The sequence below is a fragment of the Garra rufa genome, chromosome 23, assembly GCF_049309525.1.
Source record: "Garra rufa chromosome 23, GarRuf1.0, whole genome shotgun sequence".
In the NCBI taxonomy this organism is placed as follows: Eukaryota; Metazoa; Chordata; class Actinopteri; order Cypriniformes; family Cyprinidae; genus Garra; species Garra rufa.
Window position 1 is genome coordinate 18,274,301 of NC_133383.1, and position 18,089 is coordinate 18,292,389.

General features: G+C 35.7%; 1 protein-coding gene across 1 annotated transcript in view; it reads left to right on the plus strand.

Annotated features, from left to right (window-relative positions):
- cxadr (CXADR Ig-like cell adhesion molecule) overlaps positions 1-18,089 on the plus strand; it is a 63,792-nt gene that overhangs the window by 39,439 nt on the left and 6,264 nt on the right. The window contains exons 2-5 of the mRNA XM_073829492.1: positions 435-604; positions 8,633-8,837; positions 17,694-17,849; positions 17,966-18,088. Of these exons, the coding sequence (XP_073685593.1) occupies positions 435-604; positions 8,633-8,837; positions 17,694-17,849; positions 17,966-18,088 (654 nt within the window). The remainder of the gene's footprint in view (positions 1-434; positions 605-8,632; positions 8,838-17,693; positions 17,850-17,965; position 18,089) is intronic.

An 18,089-nucleotide genomic window follows, 5' to 3' on the forward strand; every position in this document is an offset into this window, starting at 1 on the left:
TATCTCAGTCAAATATTGTCCTATCCTAACAAACCATACATTAATAGAAAGCTTATTTATTGAGCTTTCATATGATGTATAAATCTCAGTTTTGTCAAATTTAACCTTATGACTGGTTTTGTGGTCCAGGGTCACATATGTGAGCATATTTACTGTACAAAACTTGTCAGTGAACTATGAGGGCAAAAAAAAAATAATTTAAATATAATTTTATTAATGAATAAAATAATCGTTCATTAATCGTAATCGGGTTAAAATGTTCAATTAATCGAGATTTTGATTTTAGGCCAAATTGCCCAGCCCTACAATGAAGTGAAAACGACATCCATCTACACATTTACAAAAGAATCTGATTGCACAAATGATTAGTTTTGGAAATACGCAGCTTGTTCATTACTGTTTGAAAAAAAAATCATCTTTTCTGCTCTTCTCAGGCACAGCCTGTGGACTACAGATCACCTCCAACAGCCCCACGTCCATTGAGAAAGCCAGTGGAGAGACTGTGAAGCTGGACTGTCAGTTTACTCTCGATTCTGAGGATTCTGGGCCTCTGGACATTGAGTGGAGCCTGCAGCCCTCTGACAACCAGAAAGAAGAGAAAGTGGTGAGTAGACAATGTGTTTGTGTATCAAGTTATGAGATAAGGTTAGCGTATGTGTGAGAGAGACTGTCTCTTTTTGTGCTTGGGGAAAATGTATTTGATGTCTGCATTATTCAAAAGCCTCTGGGAGGTTTAGTTTGACTTTGTCCCTTGTGCGCCATTGCCTCGCTTCCTGTCAGAAGTTTTTTCAGCAAAATCAAACTCACAGAGCTAGTTTGACTGCCTCTGTTGTGCAATGCAGAATGGTAACATTCCAACTGCGCAGTCATCAACAGCTACACTTGTACACAGAGTTCTAGCTTGTGTTTTCGAACAGCATCAGAATCTATCCAATCAGAAGCTAAGTGATTTTTTTTTCTCTTTTTTTTCTTAAGGACTTTACTTTTTATTTTATACTTAAAGGATTAGTTCACTTCCAAAATAAAAAATTCCTGATGATTTACTCACCCCCATGTCATCCAAGATGTTCATGTCTTACTTTCTTTAGTTGAAACCTTAAGAAATTAAGGTTTTTGAGGGAAACATTTCAGGAGTTTTCTCCATATAGTGGACTTCAATGGTGGCCAATGGGTTTGAAGGTCCAAATTGCACTTTCAATGCAATTTCAAAGGGCTCTACACAATCACAGCTGAGAAATAAAGGTCTTATACTGCAAAATTATCAGTCATTTAAAAAAACAAAAAAACATAAATAAAATGCATATACTATTTAACCACAAATGCTCATCTTGCACTAGCTCGACCTCAGGGATTACGTAATCATGTTGGAAAGGTCAAAAGTCACGTAGGCGCAAGTACTGACCCAGTGTTTACAAAGCTAACATGCAAAGAAAGTCAAATGCCTTACAAAAAAAGGTAAAACAACAATATCGGTTGATTTTGAAGTTAGAGAAGAAAATGAGGAGTTTATCCTCATTCCCTTCCTTTTTGACCCAAAGTACAGCGACGAAGAACCACGTCCAACATGATTACGCAATGTGTGAAGATGCATTTTCTTTCTTTTTTTTTTAAGAAAATAGCAGATAGTTTCTGCTAGATAAAAAAAAAAAACAACAAAAAAAAAAAATTTATTTCTCAGCTGGGATTTTGTAGAGTCCCTTTGAAGTCACATTGAAACTACAATTTGGACCTTCAAACCATTGGCCACCATTGAACTCCACTATTTGGAGAAAAATCCTGGGATGTTTTCCTCAAAAACCTTAATTTCTTTTCAACTAAAGAAAGAACTTCTCCTTTAAATATAACAACAGGAATATTCCTTATTTTATTTTAATTTTTTTTCCCCTAGTCATATTAATATATAAACACGATTTTTGGCCACTAAATGAGTTTTATCAGAAAACCAATCATTTGGATTCCCAAATGAATAAATAACAATACTTGTGAGCATCCCACTTAAGATCCATTTAGAAGTCAGGTATTGAAGGCTTTTGCGTGTGATCGTTTTTGAAGGTTGACCTTTGATTATACATTTTACTTTGATCTGGAGTGAGCAGGTGCTGGTTTGTGAGCTCTGCATCTGTCAGAGGGAAACGCAGCACACCACATTGAGTGTTTTATAAACGTGTCCTGTTGCTTTAGTGCTCTGTAAAGTTGTTCCCTGAATGGATATGTGTGTAGCTTTACATAGTGTCTTGTTATAGTTTTGCTCACATGGATGTGCATTTGAATTTTATTGGTTTTGGCAGAAGTTAGTTGATTGATTCTTATGTATTGATGTCTCGTGTTTGTTAAGTGCTTACACTTCTCTATGAATTGTCGGCACTGCTTTTTCCCCTGCGTCAACACAAATGCTATCTCTTTAATATAGACCATAATTAAACCATCTCTCACTTCCTTACAAAAGGCTGATTTTGCCCTAACGCTGGACTTGCAGGTAGAGTAAGCAGCCAGATATATATGTGCTTGTCTGCTGCAACCCCTTCATGCAGAGATTACCTCATACTCTTTCTCTCCAGAGATTATGCATTTAGCTGGGGACAGAATTGGGTCAGGAGCCCTCAATGGTCGATCTCCCTTTGGTTTCCTTGCACCTTTCTTTCTATCTCCCTCTCTTACACATGCTCTCTCTCCACTCCATCTTTTTTCTTCTCAAAGCTCCTTCATTTCTTCTGTCGTTCTTACACCTAATTTTTCATTCTATTTTTATCGCTCTCCCTTTCTCCTCACATTTCTGTTCCCCTCAATTGCTCAGTTTGCTTTTTGCTGGGTTGTCCTCATGGGTATAGACCTGCACTCTTCCCCCTCTGTTCTGCCAGGCTTTGCCCCAGGACTTGAAATTTGTCTTTGACCCACTTCATCGTTTTTAATGGTTTATAAGAAGTTGAAGGTTGGACACAGGCTACCTCAATGTTTTTGTTCTTTTTTGGGAGAAATTTCTAACGTTTATTATGCCCCAGTTCTTTGCAATGCTTTTTCATGGCAACTATTATTACAGTGTCTGCATAGTTACTACATTTCCAGTTCTGATCTTTTATAAGTACACTGCCATTCAAAAGTTTAGGATCAGTACAAGTTTTACTGCGTTTTTATTTTTTATTTTTAATAAAGATTTCTTATGCTCATCAAGGCTGCATTTATTTGATCAAAAATCCAGAAAAAAAAACATTAATATTGTGAAATATTATTTCAATGTAAAATAACTTTCTTCTATGTGAATATATTTTAATATATTAATATGAATTTATTCTTGTGATGCAAAGCTGAATTTTCAGAATCATTAGTCTAGTCTTTAGGGTCACATGATCCTTCAGAAATCATTCTAATATGCTGATTTATTATTGATGTTGAAAACAGTTGTGTTGTTTAATATTTTGTTGGAACCTGTGATATGTTTTAACAATATGAACATTCAACATTACATTCTTTCTTTTTTTTTTTTTAAAGAAATTAATACTTTTATTCACCAAGGATGTGTTAAATTGATAGTGATAGCAGAGACTTTTATTGTTAGAAAAGTTTTCTATTTTGAAGAAATGCTGTTCTTTTTTTAAAAAATATTTTATTCATCAGAGAATCCTGAAAAAATATTAAGCAGCACAACTGATTCCAACATTTATGATAAAAGTAATAAGCATATTAGAATGATTTATAAAGGATTATGTGACACTGAAGACTGCAGTAATGCCTTTGCATCACAGAAATAAACTACATTTTTAAAATGTATTCAATTTTCAAACCATTATTTTAAACTGTAATAATACCGTAATAATATTTCACAATATTACTGTTTCTTTCTTTTATCAAATTCAGCCTTGATGAGCATAAGAGAATTCTTAAAAAAAAAACATAAAATCTTACTGATCCCAAACTTACAAATACAGCAAGGATGCATTGACCTAAAGTGACAGTAAAGCCATTAATACATTCACAAAATGTATTTGTTTTTCAAATTTTTGAATTCATCAAATAATCCTGAAATAACATTAATAATAACAAAAATTATTTTATGGTCAACCATTTAGCGCATTCATAGAAAACCGTTATGTTAAGTTATAATAATATTTCACAGTGTTTACAGGATTTTGGGCTTTTGCTTCACTGGTTGGCCTTGAAAAGCTACTAAATGAGTCAAAAAATGAAAGAGGAGTTATAAACAAAGACCAGCTCACTTCTTAGTGTTTGGTCTACTTTAGACACATCCCTTGTTTTTCATCTCTCACTTTTGATCCAAGATAAAAGAAAAAGGGCTCGACTCTGTACACAAACACACAAGGCTACCTTTTGAAGGAAAATACATTTTCTCCTGTATTCAACAACAGTTCTTATTTTGTAAGTGCAAGAACTGAAACAATGAATCAACCTTGAATGCAGAACCCAATTTCCAAAGATTGTATTCATTGTGAAGGTCTTTGGAACACAGTGAAGCATGAATGATTCTCTTGTTTGTGGGACGCTGTTGACTAGTTGATGAATTCCATACAAAACTGCATTGCCCGTTAGTGTTAGCATTATATTGAAGAATGGATGGGAACTGGGGGTGACACTCACTGTACACGCACTGTGGCTCCGTAATCTCTTATGCAGCACCTGCAATTGCACAATAGCCCTGCTGTGATTGAGTCTGAGAGTGACAATGAGAAACGTGAAACAAAAGGATTATTTAGAAAATAGAAGTAAACATGCAGCAATTTTTATCAATGCATTTTTACATATATAAAGGGAGATGAGATTGTTTTGCATTAGTTGCTGTTTTTGCATTGATTTAAATTTGTGTTTTGATTTGTGTGTGAGTCAGAGAGAAGGTGTCTAGTTGATTTAGAATAGTTTAAATCAACATGAATTGCCATTTGATAATAATTGTAATGACATACACTGGCGTTCACAAGTTTGAGATCAGTAAGATTTTTCATGTATTTAAAGAAGTTTCCTATGCTCATCAAAGCTACGTTTTCGCATTTATTTATGTGATCAAAGCTGGATTTTCAGCATAATTACTCCAGTCTTCAGTGTCACATGATCCTTCAGAAATCATACTAATATGCTGATTAATTATCAGTCCTGGAAATAGTTGTGGTGCTTAATGCTTTTTTTTAGAACCTGTGATACTTTTTTAGGATTCTTGATTAATAAAAAGTTAAGCAGATAAATAAAAGATAAGCATTTATTCAAAATAGAAATATTTTCTAACAGTATACACTACTGTTCAAAAGTTTGGAGTCAGTGCATTTTTCCTTTTTCTTTCTTTTTTTTTTTTTTTTTAAAGAAATTGATACTTTTATTCAGCAAGGATGTGTTAAATTTATTTTAAAAAAGTGATAGTAAATACCTGTATTGTTGGAAAATATTTATATTCTTTTTAACTTTTTATTCATCAAAGAATCCAGAAAAAAAAAATTGTCAGCACAACTGTTGCCAAATATTAGAATGATTTCTGAATGATCATGTGATACTTAAGCCTGGAGTGATGGCTGAGGGAAATTCAGCTTTGCATCACAGTAATAAATTATATTTTAACGTATACTAAAATGGAAACCATATTTTAATAAATGTAGCCTTCATGAGCATAAGAGACTTAAGATCCCAAACTGTTGATTAGCAGTGTATATGTAATGTTTTTGAAAGAAGTCTCTAATTATACTAATTGCTGATATTCTGAAATATTTTGTTACAACTTTAAATAAAATGTTTCCTATTTAACTATATTTTCAATTATTTTATTCCTACGATGGCCAACACTGTTGGAAGAAAATCTGTTGACCCTAAAACACAATGCAATTGTGTTTTATTTATTTATTTTTAACAGTGAAACTGAATTTTCAGCATTATTTCTCCAGTCTTTAGTGTCAAATGATCTTTCAGAAATTACTCTAATATGCTGATTTAAAACATTTCTTATTAACAATGTTAAGAACAGTTATGCTGCTTCATGTTTTTTTTTTTCTTGATGAATAGAAATTCAAAAGAACAGTGTTTTATTTGTAATGGAAATATTTTGTTAGATGATAAATGACTTTTGATACATTTAATGCAGCCTTGTTGGAAAAAAATATTCAAATTTTTTAAAAAGTCATGGACTTTAGTGTATTTCTGACTAAGTGATATACAATATAAAAGGTTTCTTCTTAACTTGTGAATCAAAATAACTTCACAGTACTATACGATTAGCAATGTAAAGGCTGTTGTAGTTGGCACACACTAGTTCCCAGCAGCAGGTACTGTGGTTCAGAGCAGCATCTGTGGTTGTGCAGTGAGGCTAGACACTGATATAGACAGGCAGGCCTACAGAAACTGCCTGGGCTGTAAAGCAGACTGATCTCTAACACAGGTGACTCAGTGCTGCTTTGCATTTCAAACAAGCCTGATGTGGCCCTGGAGGAAGTGCACACCTACAGGCATACACAAGTGAAAACAAGAAGCACAAGTAAACATATGCACACTTTGATTTTAACAAGTCACCCTGTGTCCTTGAAGACTTGACTTGGCGGTGAAACTACATACTGAACCCCTCCATAGTGAGGACTATTCGTTAAGTCATGATGAAAGGAAAATGGCAACAGATATTTTCTTCTGTGTTGTAACGTACATCTGAGTGTAGCAGATTATTAAAAAAGGAAAAATGTAAGGGGGGCGACTCGGATTTCAGTTTTGTATCTTTTGTTCTCTGCCTTGAGCAGACTTTGTTTTGACCTTTTGAATTGAAGGCCTGTATGTTACTTCAGGCAGTTGTCCTTATCCCTTTTTTATTATGTTTTAGTTATTAAGACAGATATGTAGACATTGTTGGCTGTTTCCTTGAAATCCTATTGGGCAGACTCCAGGTGGCATGGATTAGGCCTGCGTACTAAGTGGTAATTTGGACAAGATGCTCAAGATTCTGCAGATGTTTGGATGTGAGAGTAAGAATGAGGGAGAGGTCTTGGTTCCCCCCCTTCATTTTCTTCTCTTTTTTTCTCCCAGTGTCCTGAAAATTGTCTGATATATTCATTAGGATTCTAAGTGTCTCCGAGCTACTGCTCCATTGCCCTGAGGTGCGTTCTATGGACTGCTGCGCATGAAGCAAGACGCCACGGGAGGCCGTCGCCTCTCCGTCGTCATGGAAATGAAGTGGTGGGGATGGGGTCTGTTGAATGGATCCCATATTTTCCCTCCATGGGTGACATTTGTGACGTCTTTATCTGTGTTTGTACTAAGCGCGCGTGTCTTTTGGCAAGAAACAGACCTGTACTGTCCCTTAGAGAAGACCTATTATGCCTCCTTTCACAAGATGGGATATAAGTCTCAGGTGTCCCAAGAATGTGACTAGTCGACAGCCAATGCCGATATTACAACTTAATACAACTTCCTGATTCTATAATTCTACTACAATATTTTTCACAAATAAAAAAATATTTAAAAATATAAAAACAAAATGAAAGTAAACGGGGCGCTGTCAAAATTCAAGTCTCAAACACATCGGTCAAACAGAAAAACTTATCAACCGATGCAGATATTTGAAAAATACCAAATATCGGCTGATAAATCGGCCTTGGCAATATATCGGTCGACCACTAAATGTGACTGCCAAGTTTCTGCTCAAAATACCCCACAGATAATTTATTATATAATTTTGAAAATGCTTATTTTGAGTGTAAGCAGAAACGTGCTGTTTTCGTACATGTCTCTTTAAATGCAAATGAGCTGCTTCTCCCCTCCTCCTTTTCCAGAATAGGGCTGCTAAAGATAAAACATCTGTTTGGTTTTGATTATCATGTTTATCGCGTTGAAATCATGCGTTTTAAAGCCATATCAGTTTAAACTTCTGATATACAATTTTCTAAACGCACACACAAAGCGGCTGTCACACGGCATGTGAGTACTAAACTAAGTACTAAACTTTTCTTTCATGTCTTATTGCGAAACGGTCAAATACACACAAGTTTATGTTAAAAACACGCATGAGCTACAAAAACAATCAGTTATGTCTGTGAAGGTAAACAGCTGGGAAAGAAATTGCATGTTCATATTACATCTGTGTAGCCGCAGTGTGATATACAGTAAATAAATCATAAATCCACTGCTATAAATTCATTGCTCCTTTTTTCACAAGCTTGCAGAGAACGGCTTACCAAAAAATTAACTGGGTTGTTCTTTTTCACGTTTTCTGGGTTGGTAGATGCACCGGGGACCTCATTGTAGCACGATTAACACAGGAAAAAGTCAGATTTTCATGATATGTCACCTTTAAGATGTGGCATTTTGGGAAAGAAGTATGTATTGATGATTTGCTCTTTTAAAATATGCCTTCTGGTGACTGAAGGTAACGAGTACTTTGTTCAGGTTGTAGCATTGGAAGGGCAAATAATTCACTTGTGCTGAAGGACGTTTTTAAGATAAGAGGGAGCACTGTTTGTCTTTGTCCAACTGACTTTCACAAGCTGAAAAATGAGGTTTTGGTCTAAATGTGATCATTTAGTTTGACCTTTCACTGCTACTTTTCCCACCCACCGTTGTTAAATTGAAATGTTGAGTAACATTTCAGCAATATGTGAGTTTCATTTACTAAAACATAATTCTCTTGTTGTTTTTTGTCATCTCTCATTCCTTCCCACAGTTGATTGTGTACTCGGGTGACAGGGCCTTTGAACACTACTATGATCCTCTTAAAGGAAGAGTCCACTTCAACTCCCCTGATCCTAAAAACGGCGATGCCTCCATGAACATCATGGGTCTGAAAGCCACAGACACAGGCACCTATCAATGCAAGGTGAAGAAGGTTCCTGGTATCGGCAGCAGGAAGTTCCTCCTAACCGTCATGGGTGAGTGGAAAAATATAAGCTTGTAAATGTCACATCTCTAACTCTGTTTTTACAAAGGTGCTTGCCTTATTTGGTAGTGTTTTAGAGAAACACTCTCCATTCTTTTTTTTTTCTTCTTTTTTTTCTTTTTTTTTTCTGGAAGGTGAGCTATAAAACTTGAGGGAAAGTCCTGAGTGACGATGTATTGATCTGCACCATAAACGCACAATATAGTTTGATTTCACAGGCCCTCTGACATGCCTTTCAAGGTCTGCATTGATCGCTGTCAACAGCAAGTGTGACTTCAGTGCTGCTTCATGTGTGAAATATGACCTGTTCCTTGTTGTGTTGACTAGTGACAACACGGAAGCGCCCTAGGCAAACATTCACACCAAACAAGGCCATCAGAAACAACTCCCAAAACATTACGACGACAGTGGCGTCACTTCCCGAAACTCAGTAACCAAACAACCAAAATGTGTATTTGCATTGCAGATCCATGATGGTAGCTGTAAGCTAAAAAAAAGAAACAGGGAAAAGTTTTTATAGAGGTGAAATCCTTGTATTTAATGGACTATAAACCTAGTATAATCTGTATGGTGTGCTGATATTTTTCAGTGTAGCCACTAGCCAGAAAGATTATTTATTATGTAGTGAAAGTGAAGTGGTTGATTGGCATCAGTTCATAATCCAGTGATTGGTTAGGCAAAAGATTTTATTGGACTTAAAGTCCACTAATTTATTAAAGCGAAGGACTGTTTGGCAAGAGCTGACCTGGTGATTGGAGGTGGACCACAGTAAGACAGATGGAAGGACACAGATTGGTTGTGCTCTCAGCAGTTGATGAATGCAGCTGTTCTCTCTTCGCCTGTTCCCTTCATTGTCCACCCTCATCCTATCGCTGATGACCGCGGGGACTCTGTACCTGCATTCAGAGCAGATGCTGTCTGGCTGCGTGCGTGTGTTCCTTACTAAACGCGTCTCCATCAGAGATAGCAGTCCAAGGGCATTCTCTTGAAGGAGCTGTATATGTGCTACATTGCCACCTCAGAGAGAACACAGCTCTGCTCTAAGGATCCAGAAATGGAGAAACACAGCATTTTCAGTAGGCACAGGCAATTGTTTTTAGCTCTTTATTTTCAAATTCGGAAACTTAATATAGGTTTAGGCATGTAGTTAAAAGGATTTGCAGACATCTGCTCTATCATTTTAGTGTTTAGTGTTTTATATATTTATATTTATATTTATATACATATATACATACATGGGCGACATTAGGGGGGGGGCAAGGGGGGGCAGTTGCCCCCCCTGTGGTTAGTCATGGAATCCTCGACAGCCCCGCTGCAACTGCTTTAGCCAAGCTTAGGCTCGGTTGTACTTGGGAACTAGACGGTGCTATATAACCCTCAAACGAAAGCAAAGCAATTGAAGATCTGGCAAACTATCCAACGTGTTTTTGCAGCGTTGAGCAATGTAGCCAATCACAGACATATCTGTTGTTTCCGAACAGTCTTGTCAGAATTCACTCACTGCTGAAAGCGCCTGATCGGTTTTTATTAAGTGCCGTTTTGTGCGCTCGTGAATCATCTTGATTATGACGCGATGTAAATAAAATATTAATTGTGTAGTTTAGAGAGCTTTATTAATTATAACGGAATTTTGTTAGATCTCTATGAAATTTTAGTGATAATAAGTGGAGCGTGCTTTGCACTTTCCAGGCTATAATCCATTTAGAATTTGTATGAAACTTTCGTTTTTCGGCACATGCAAGATGATATGTTTTGGGAGTGACATTTGCATATTTACGCTGGGTTTATTCTCGAAATAACGGTGAAGCAATAGACGGGATAAAAATATATTTTCCCCTTCTCCCAAAACAACTTACTGTTTCAGCTATAAAATAGTTCAGTTTTGTATGTAATGGCAAAATGTTTATATTTAGTTTCGTTTTTTATTTAGCTAATTTAGAAAAACGCTTGGAGCATTTTTTATTCGTTAAATATATATATATTTACCGAACAGCGCCCAGCGGAAGACTGATCATAGTCTGTTTGATCAGTTTGCCTTCTCAAATCATCACAATTGCCTAAAATGAAATCTATAGATATAAAACAGTTCAAGTATAAAACAATGGTAGTTTAAACATTACAGATAAATGTGCGCTATATGCGCATAGTTTGTGCAGAAAGTGGAAGCTAAAGCTTGCAGGACATCGAGGCACCAGCGCGATCACTTGCATTTTTTTCATTGGAAGCAATTTAAAATTATCCGTCATTTTTGCTCACAAAGTACGAGTAATACATCGAAAAAAACGTTAGCATTTTTATAAAACAAGGAAAACAAAAATTATGTGCTTTCTGCCGTCTGGTTCTTGAACAGGAGTGCTTAACAAAATGAAGCGAAATGCATGCCTCACAGACATAATAAATACATTTATAGAAAGCTTTAAATTATTACTTAACGAAATAAAACAAATCAAAAGCACAAACTCTTTCATGTAATCCGTAAAGATGAATTTCTCTCTAAAGGCGCGTCCAAAAAGGAGATTACGAGTCAGGATCTTTGCGACACTGACTCAGAATACACAAATTAATTAATAAATAATTCATTTATGTCCTTACTCTTTCCTCGACACATTCATTGTTATTTATTTTTGCCGGTGCTTGGGGCGAGTTTTAGCCTATTGTGTGCGCTTGAACGCGGATTCAGCTGCGCTAAAGCACACTAAACGGTGTCTGAGTCGGTCTCAAAAGTGAAAGCGAAAGTGAAGTTTCGTGTTGTTTCCACCAGCGCGGCATTTTTTTTCTTCACCATAATTGATGGATGTCTAAATTATGAAAATAAGGAGAAGCCTAAAACAGGCCCGATGCCGGCCCGGGTCTGAACTATGACGTGAAAATTGGCCCGAAGCCGTAGCCCTGGGGTGTAAAAAAAAAGTCAGGGCCCATCGGCCCGGGCTGAAGTGCAGCGCTTTAATTGACTGCTTTGATGTGCTGCAATACCCTAGGGCACTGTTTTAATGCTTACATCTGATTTTTTTTTTCTTGCCCCCCCTGACTCAAGAGTCAAATATCGCCCATGTATACATACATACAGTTGCAATCAAAATTATTCAACCCCCAGAGACTGCAGTACTTTACAAATAAAAGCTTGTCTGAAGTTTCAGGACTTTATAAAAAATGCATCTACAACAGTTTTAATACTGGCGTATTAAAAGTGACAATGTCAATATATAATGTAATGTGTTTGAGTTCTAGGATTTTTTAATAACACAGCCATGTCAGAATTATTCAACCCCTGTTCAACATTGCCATTTTAAGTCATTTATTTTTGTGGTAGGGAACACAATTATCCTAAAACACAACACAAAGGCTTTATAAACTATTAAAGAAACTGAATCAGCTTGAGATATTACACATCTATACATTTATCCCATGCATGTGCTGAAGTTGAGTAGCAAATATGGTAAAGTCAACAGAGCTTTCACAAAAGCTATAGAGAAGAAATAGTTTTATTGTGTTAGAAAGTCTAGGGCTACGTGAAGATTTCTAAGACATTAAAAGCCTTATTCCTTAGTTTAAAGTGTGTTGTACCAGAAAACCTTTGAGGGTGTTGAACCAAAAATGCACAATTTCATAAAATGTTCTATCAGAGCAACTGAGAAAAACCTGCAATGTACAGCCAAAGACTTGCGAGATGACCAGACGAAAGGAGGAAAATATTTAATTCCAGAGTAGAAGATGAACATAAGACAGGCATGGCCTTCATGTTGGGGCATCTTGGCGAATACCATTCTTGATCAAGAAGAACAAAAAGGTCAGCTTGAATATGCTAAAATTAATTTGGATAGACCTGTGGAGTTCTGGAAGAATGTTTTATGGAGTGATGTGGCCAAACTAGAACTTTTTGAACGTATAGATCAGCGGTATGTCTGGTGCAAAAAAGGGAAAACTAATGAGGAGAAGAACACTATCTCCATGGTCAAGCATGGAGGTGAGCTGATCCAATTATGGGGTTGTTTTACTGTAGCATGAAGTGGAAAACATGACCGTATGAAGGAAACCATGGATTCTTTGAAGTATCAGGCCATTTTGCCAAGAATTGTGATGCCTTTGGTGCAAAGACTAAAGATGATGATCAGTGGACTTTCCTGCAGGACAATCATCCCAAAGTAAACATCCAAATCTACTTATGCTTGGTTCAGGGATCAGTTATGGAATGTACTTGAGTGGCCTGTTCAGTCTCCAGATTTAATTTTCATTGAAAATATTTGGTCGAATTTGAAGAAAGCAGTGGCAAAGTGAAAACCAAAGATTATCCGTGATCTAAAAGCTCTTTCAGCCGAAGAATGGTCCAATATATATATATTGGTGTATGTATGTGTGTGTGTGTATATATATATATATATATATATATATATATACACATACATACATACACTATTATGGTATGTGTACAGCAACACTTTTTGAACTTTTGAAATATTTGCATTTAAAATGCATTGAATACATTATAAAATGTAATTTATTCCTTTTAAGCTGAATTTTTAGCATCATGACTCCAGTCACATGAACCTTCAGAAATCATTCTAATATTCTGATTTGCTGCTCAAAAACATTTAATAATATTATTATGCTGATAAATAGAAATTTCAGAACAACATTTATCTGAAATATAAATCTTTTGTAACATTATAAATGTCTTTATCATCACTTTTGATCAATTTAAAGTATCCTCGCTAAATAAAAGTAATAATGGTATAGTGTATAATGTTACAAAGCTTTTTGTTTCAGATAAATGCTGATCTTTGGATCTTTCTCATCAAATAATACTGAAAAATGTACTCAACTGTTTTAAATATTAATATTAATAATAATAATAATAATAAAAATAGTTTCTTGAACAGCAAATCAGCATATTAGAATGATTTCTGAAGGATCATGTGATGCTGAAGACGAGTAATGCTGAAAATGTAGCTTTGATCACAGGAATAAATTACATTTTAAAATATATTCAAATAGAAAATAGTTATTTTAAATAGTAAAAATATTTCAAATATTTTACTGTTTTTGCTATATTTTGGATCAAATAAATGCAGGCTTGGTGAGCAGAAGAGGCTTCTTAAAAAACATTAAAAATCTTACTGTTCAAAAACTTTTGACTGGTAGGGTACTTTTTAATAATTTAGTGCTATTTCTATTTAATTTTTATATTTAATTCAGTTTTAGTCATTTTAGTACTTAGTTTCAGCAAATATTAGATGAAAACGTACATTTAAAAAATTGAAATGTTGCATTGGCATCTAATTCATTCAAAATACATTCTAACAGGTATAAAAACAGATTTTAATAGTTTAACAATAGCAACACTGCTGCTCACTTCACAAAGATTGGTGTTCATTTAACAGCATCTCTTTCTTGGGATTCTTTTACCATTTCCTGAATTTAGTGCATATAATTAAGTGGATGTTTTTCAGTTTATACACAGAAGCTCTGTACAACATGGTTTTGTTGATGCCATCAATACTTGCGAATGACATACTACTTCAAGATTGTTAACTTGGGGTGAACCATCTAGCATTCAAGGTGAAAAAAGTACATTCATCTTTTCACAGAGAGCAGAAAATAAAACAGCTTGACCTTTTTCTTTTCACGCCTTTATGCGTCTGAAGTTGCATCGGGCAGTTTGACTTTTTCGTTCTTGTTTTTCTTCTCGCCTTTATGACCAGTCAAGTGTGATCACCTCAGAATACCGACATGCTTGCCTTGGTTGCACCGCTAAGCTGTAAAAAAAAAAACCTTCACCTTATAAAAAGTAATGCCTGATAATATTAACACACTTTTCTTTCTGAAAGAAACAAATACAAATTGTGTGTGTGTGTGTGTGTGTGTGTGTGTGTGTACCTGGTATTCATCACGTTGTGGGGACCAAATGTCCCCACAAGGATAGGAATACCAGTAAATTTTGACCTTGTGGGGACATTTCTCAGGTCCCCATGAGGAAACAGGCTTATAAATCATGCACAATGAGTTTTTTTGATGAAGTAAAAGTTTGCACAATCTCCTGTGAGGGCTAGGTTTAGGTGTAGGGTAGGGTTAGGGCGATAGAAAATACGGTTTGTACAGTATAAAAACCATTACGCCTATGGAATGTACCCATAAAACATGTAAACCAGTGTGTGTGTGTGTGTGTGTGTGTGTGTGTGTGTGTGTGTGTGTGTGTGTGTTGGTTTAAGCACGTGCATTAGTCAGTCAACACCTTGATTTCTCCCGCCCACCTGTCCATCAGCACACATTTAATTTCTCCGTCAGAGGAAGCTGCTGTGCTCTGACCCGTCATCCTATTAAATTGCTGTTCAGTCCTGCCTGCTGTTAATCCTCAGGTCTCTAAGCCTCTGTCCCAGCAGCCCCAGAGATGTGTTTTTACAGCTTCTATTATCCCACGATGATGTCGATGGAGACTCAAATGCCAGCACCCTGCCCAAGGTTGGGAGGAACCACAGAGAGCAACTGTTGACTTTCCTGTCTGTCTTGCCCTCTGTCTCTTTATTTGTGTGGACCCTGTCTCCCTTCCATTCTGCCTCACGTGGGGCTCTGTATCTGTCTCCTCCTGGTTTTAATTTGGAGTTTTGTTTGCCTTTGAATTCTCATGTCATCTCCTGCCAAGCGAGGAGGGGGTCTGTTTGTGCAGGCTTTGGTTTCTACACAAAGCTCCCTATGTTCTCCACCCTCCCCCCATCCAATCTCTCACTATCTTTCTACATCTCTATCCCTCCCTCCCTTCCTTATGTACATAGATTTCACCCACTTTCCCTGCTGCTTTTAATGCATATCTCTTTAGAAAACACATGCTGTCTGTCTTACAATACCCAGCCACTTTCCCACCCTCTTCTTCTGCTTTTGTTCGCTCTTTTATCTCAAGGAATGTTGACACCCACTGCGCTCTGATTTTAATTAAGTTGATTGACAGCACCTGTAATAGCAGCAGCTGTATCTATTACCGTGATCATGGCTTCCTATGCTATGATTAGTTATGATGCAGCGAGAATGAATATGGGTGGAGTGTGAAAGAAGGGCCTCAGGGACTCGTCCTTTATGTCTGAGAGGCACCATATGTGGGATGGGAAATGATATTTCAGCTTTTAGCTGGTCAAAGTGGAATGATGATATTTTCCCCCTTGAGATAATTGCCTAAACTTGTGGTCTCATGCATAAAACATTGCTATACTAATAGCTCATTTATGTTGAGTAGTTCTGTATGCATAAGACAGTATACACTTTGTACAGATGTTTATAAATCTTTAGCATGATATCTTGTAACCATAAATGATTTTTATGTCTTTGGCTGTTCATTATCTTTTATGCATTATTTTTTGTTGTTAACTTATATATTTGTAGTTCTTCTTCTTCTTCTTCTTCTTCTTCTTCTTCTTCTTCTTCTTCTTCTTCTTATTATTATTATTATTATTATTATTATTATTATTATTATTATTATTATTATTATTTATACAAAAAATATTATTCATGGACAATTAATTAATAAAAAAAATATATATATTTTTTCAAAGAAGTCTGCATTTATTTGATCCAACGTACAGCAAAAACAGTACAATTTTGAAATATTTTTACAATTCAAAATAACTGTTTTCTATTTGAATATATTTTAAAATGTAATTTATTCCTGTGATTTCAAAGCTGAATTTTTAGCATCATTACTTCAGTCACATGATCCTTCAGAAATCATTCTATTGATTTGCTGCTCAAAAAACATTTATTATTAGTACTATTATTATTATTATTATGTTGAAAACGGGTTTCTTTTATGAATAGAAAGTTCAGAAGAATGGCATCTATCTGAAATAGAAATATTTTTTAATGTTATAAATGTTTTAATCATCACTTTTGATAAATTTAAAGCATCCTTGCTGAAGACAAGTATTCATTTATAGAATTTCTTCCCCCCCCCCCCCCCAAAAAAAAAAAGTTATACTGACTCCAAGTTTTTGAATGGTAATATAGTGTATAATGTTACAAAAGCTTTTTTTTTTTTTCAGATCAAAGAACTTTTTTTTTACATCAAAGAACCCTGATAAAAAAAGTACTCAACTGTTTTAAATATTGATAATAGTAATAATAAATGTTTCTTGAACAGCAGATTAGCATATCAGAATGATTTCTGAAGGATCATGTGAAAAAGACTGGAGTATTGATGCTGAAATTTGAGCTTTAATGACAGGAATAATTGACTTTTTAAAATATATTCAGATAGAAAGCAGTTATTTTAAATGGTAAAAATATTTCACAATATTACAGATTTTGCTCTATTTATGATCAAATAAATACAGGCTTGGTGAGCAAAAGTGACTTGTTAAAAAACACAATCTTACTGTTAAAAAAACTTTTGACGGGTAGTGTATATTGCTGCCTGACAAGTCAGCAAACTGTCATGTGTAATGGCTCCAGTGTAGCATTTAATTCAATTTGCATTTATTTGTATAGAACTTTTCATGATACAAACCGTTGCAAAGCAGCTTCACAGAAAATAAGTTTCTAAATTACATTTAGGAGTAGCTTATATCAAGGAACAACATGTAATTTGAAAATAGCAGAGCGCCTAAGACAGATCCTTGTGGCACTCCATACTTTACTGCCATTAATTGAGATGTAAACTATCTTAATGCCTGCCCTTGAGCACCTGTATAGTTTTGTAATCAATCTATGAATATGTCATAATTGATAGTGTTGAACGCAGCACTAAGATCAAGTAAAACTGTTCATGAGATGTATGAGATATCATTTATGTATGAAACTGAGAAGCACTTTTGAAGTAGTTTTGTTTTTGTTTTTCTGTCTCACCTTCCTGTTTCCTTTCCCACAGTGCGCCCTACTAAACCCAAATGTTATGCGGAGGGTCAGACTCATGCTGGGAAAGATATGATGTTGAGGTGTAGCTCTGCGGAGGGCACACAGCCACTGCAGTACATTTGGGAAAGAACCACCGGCAATAAACTACTGCCGCCCCTGGCAGTTCTGGGTAAGTTCCTTTGACTTATGTACCTTGAAATATATATTTTTTTACAATTTTGATAAACTGTCATAACTGTCAGATGCCTCAGTTAAAATGAATAATCTGTCTGCTGCTGTGAACAGATCCAGTCGGGGGCACCCTGAGTCTGAGGAACGCGACTGACGCAGCTTCAGGAACATACAAATGCATTGCTAAAAACCGTGTTGGACAAGAAGTGTGTATGGTGGACGTCAGTATCACACAACG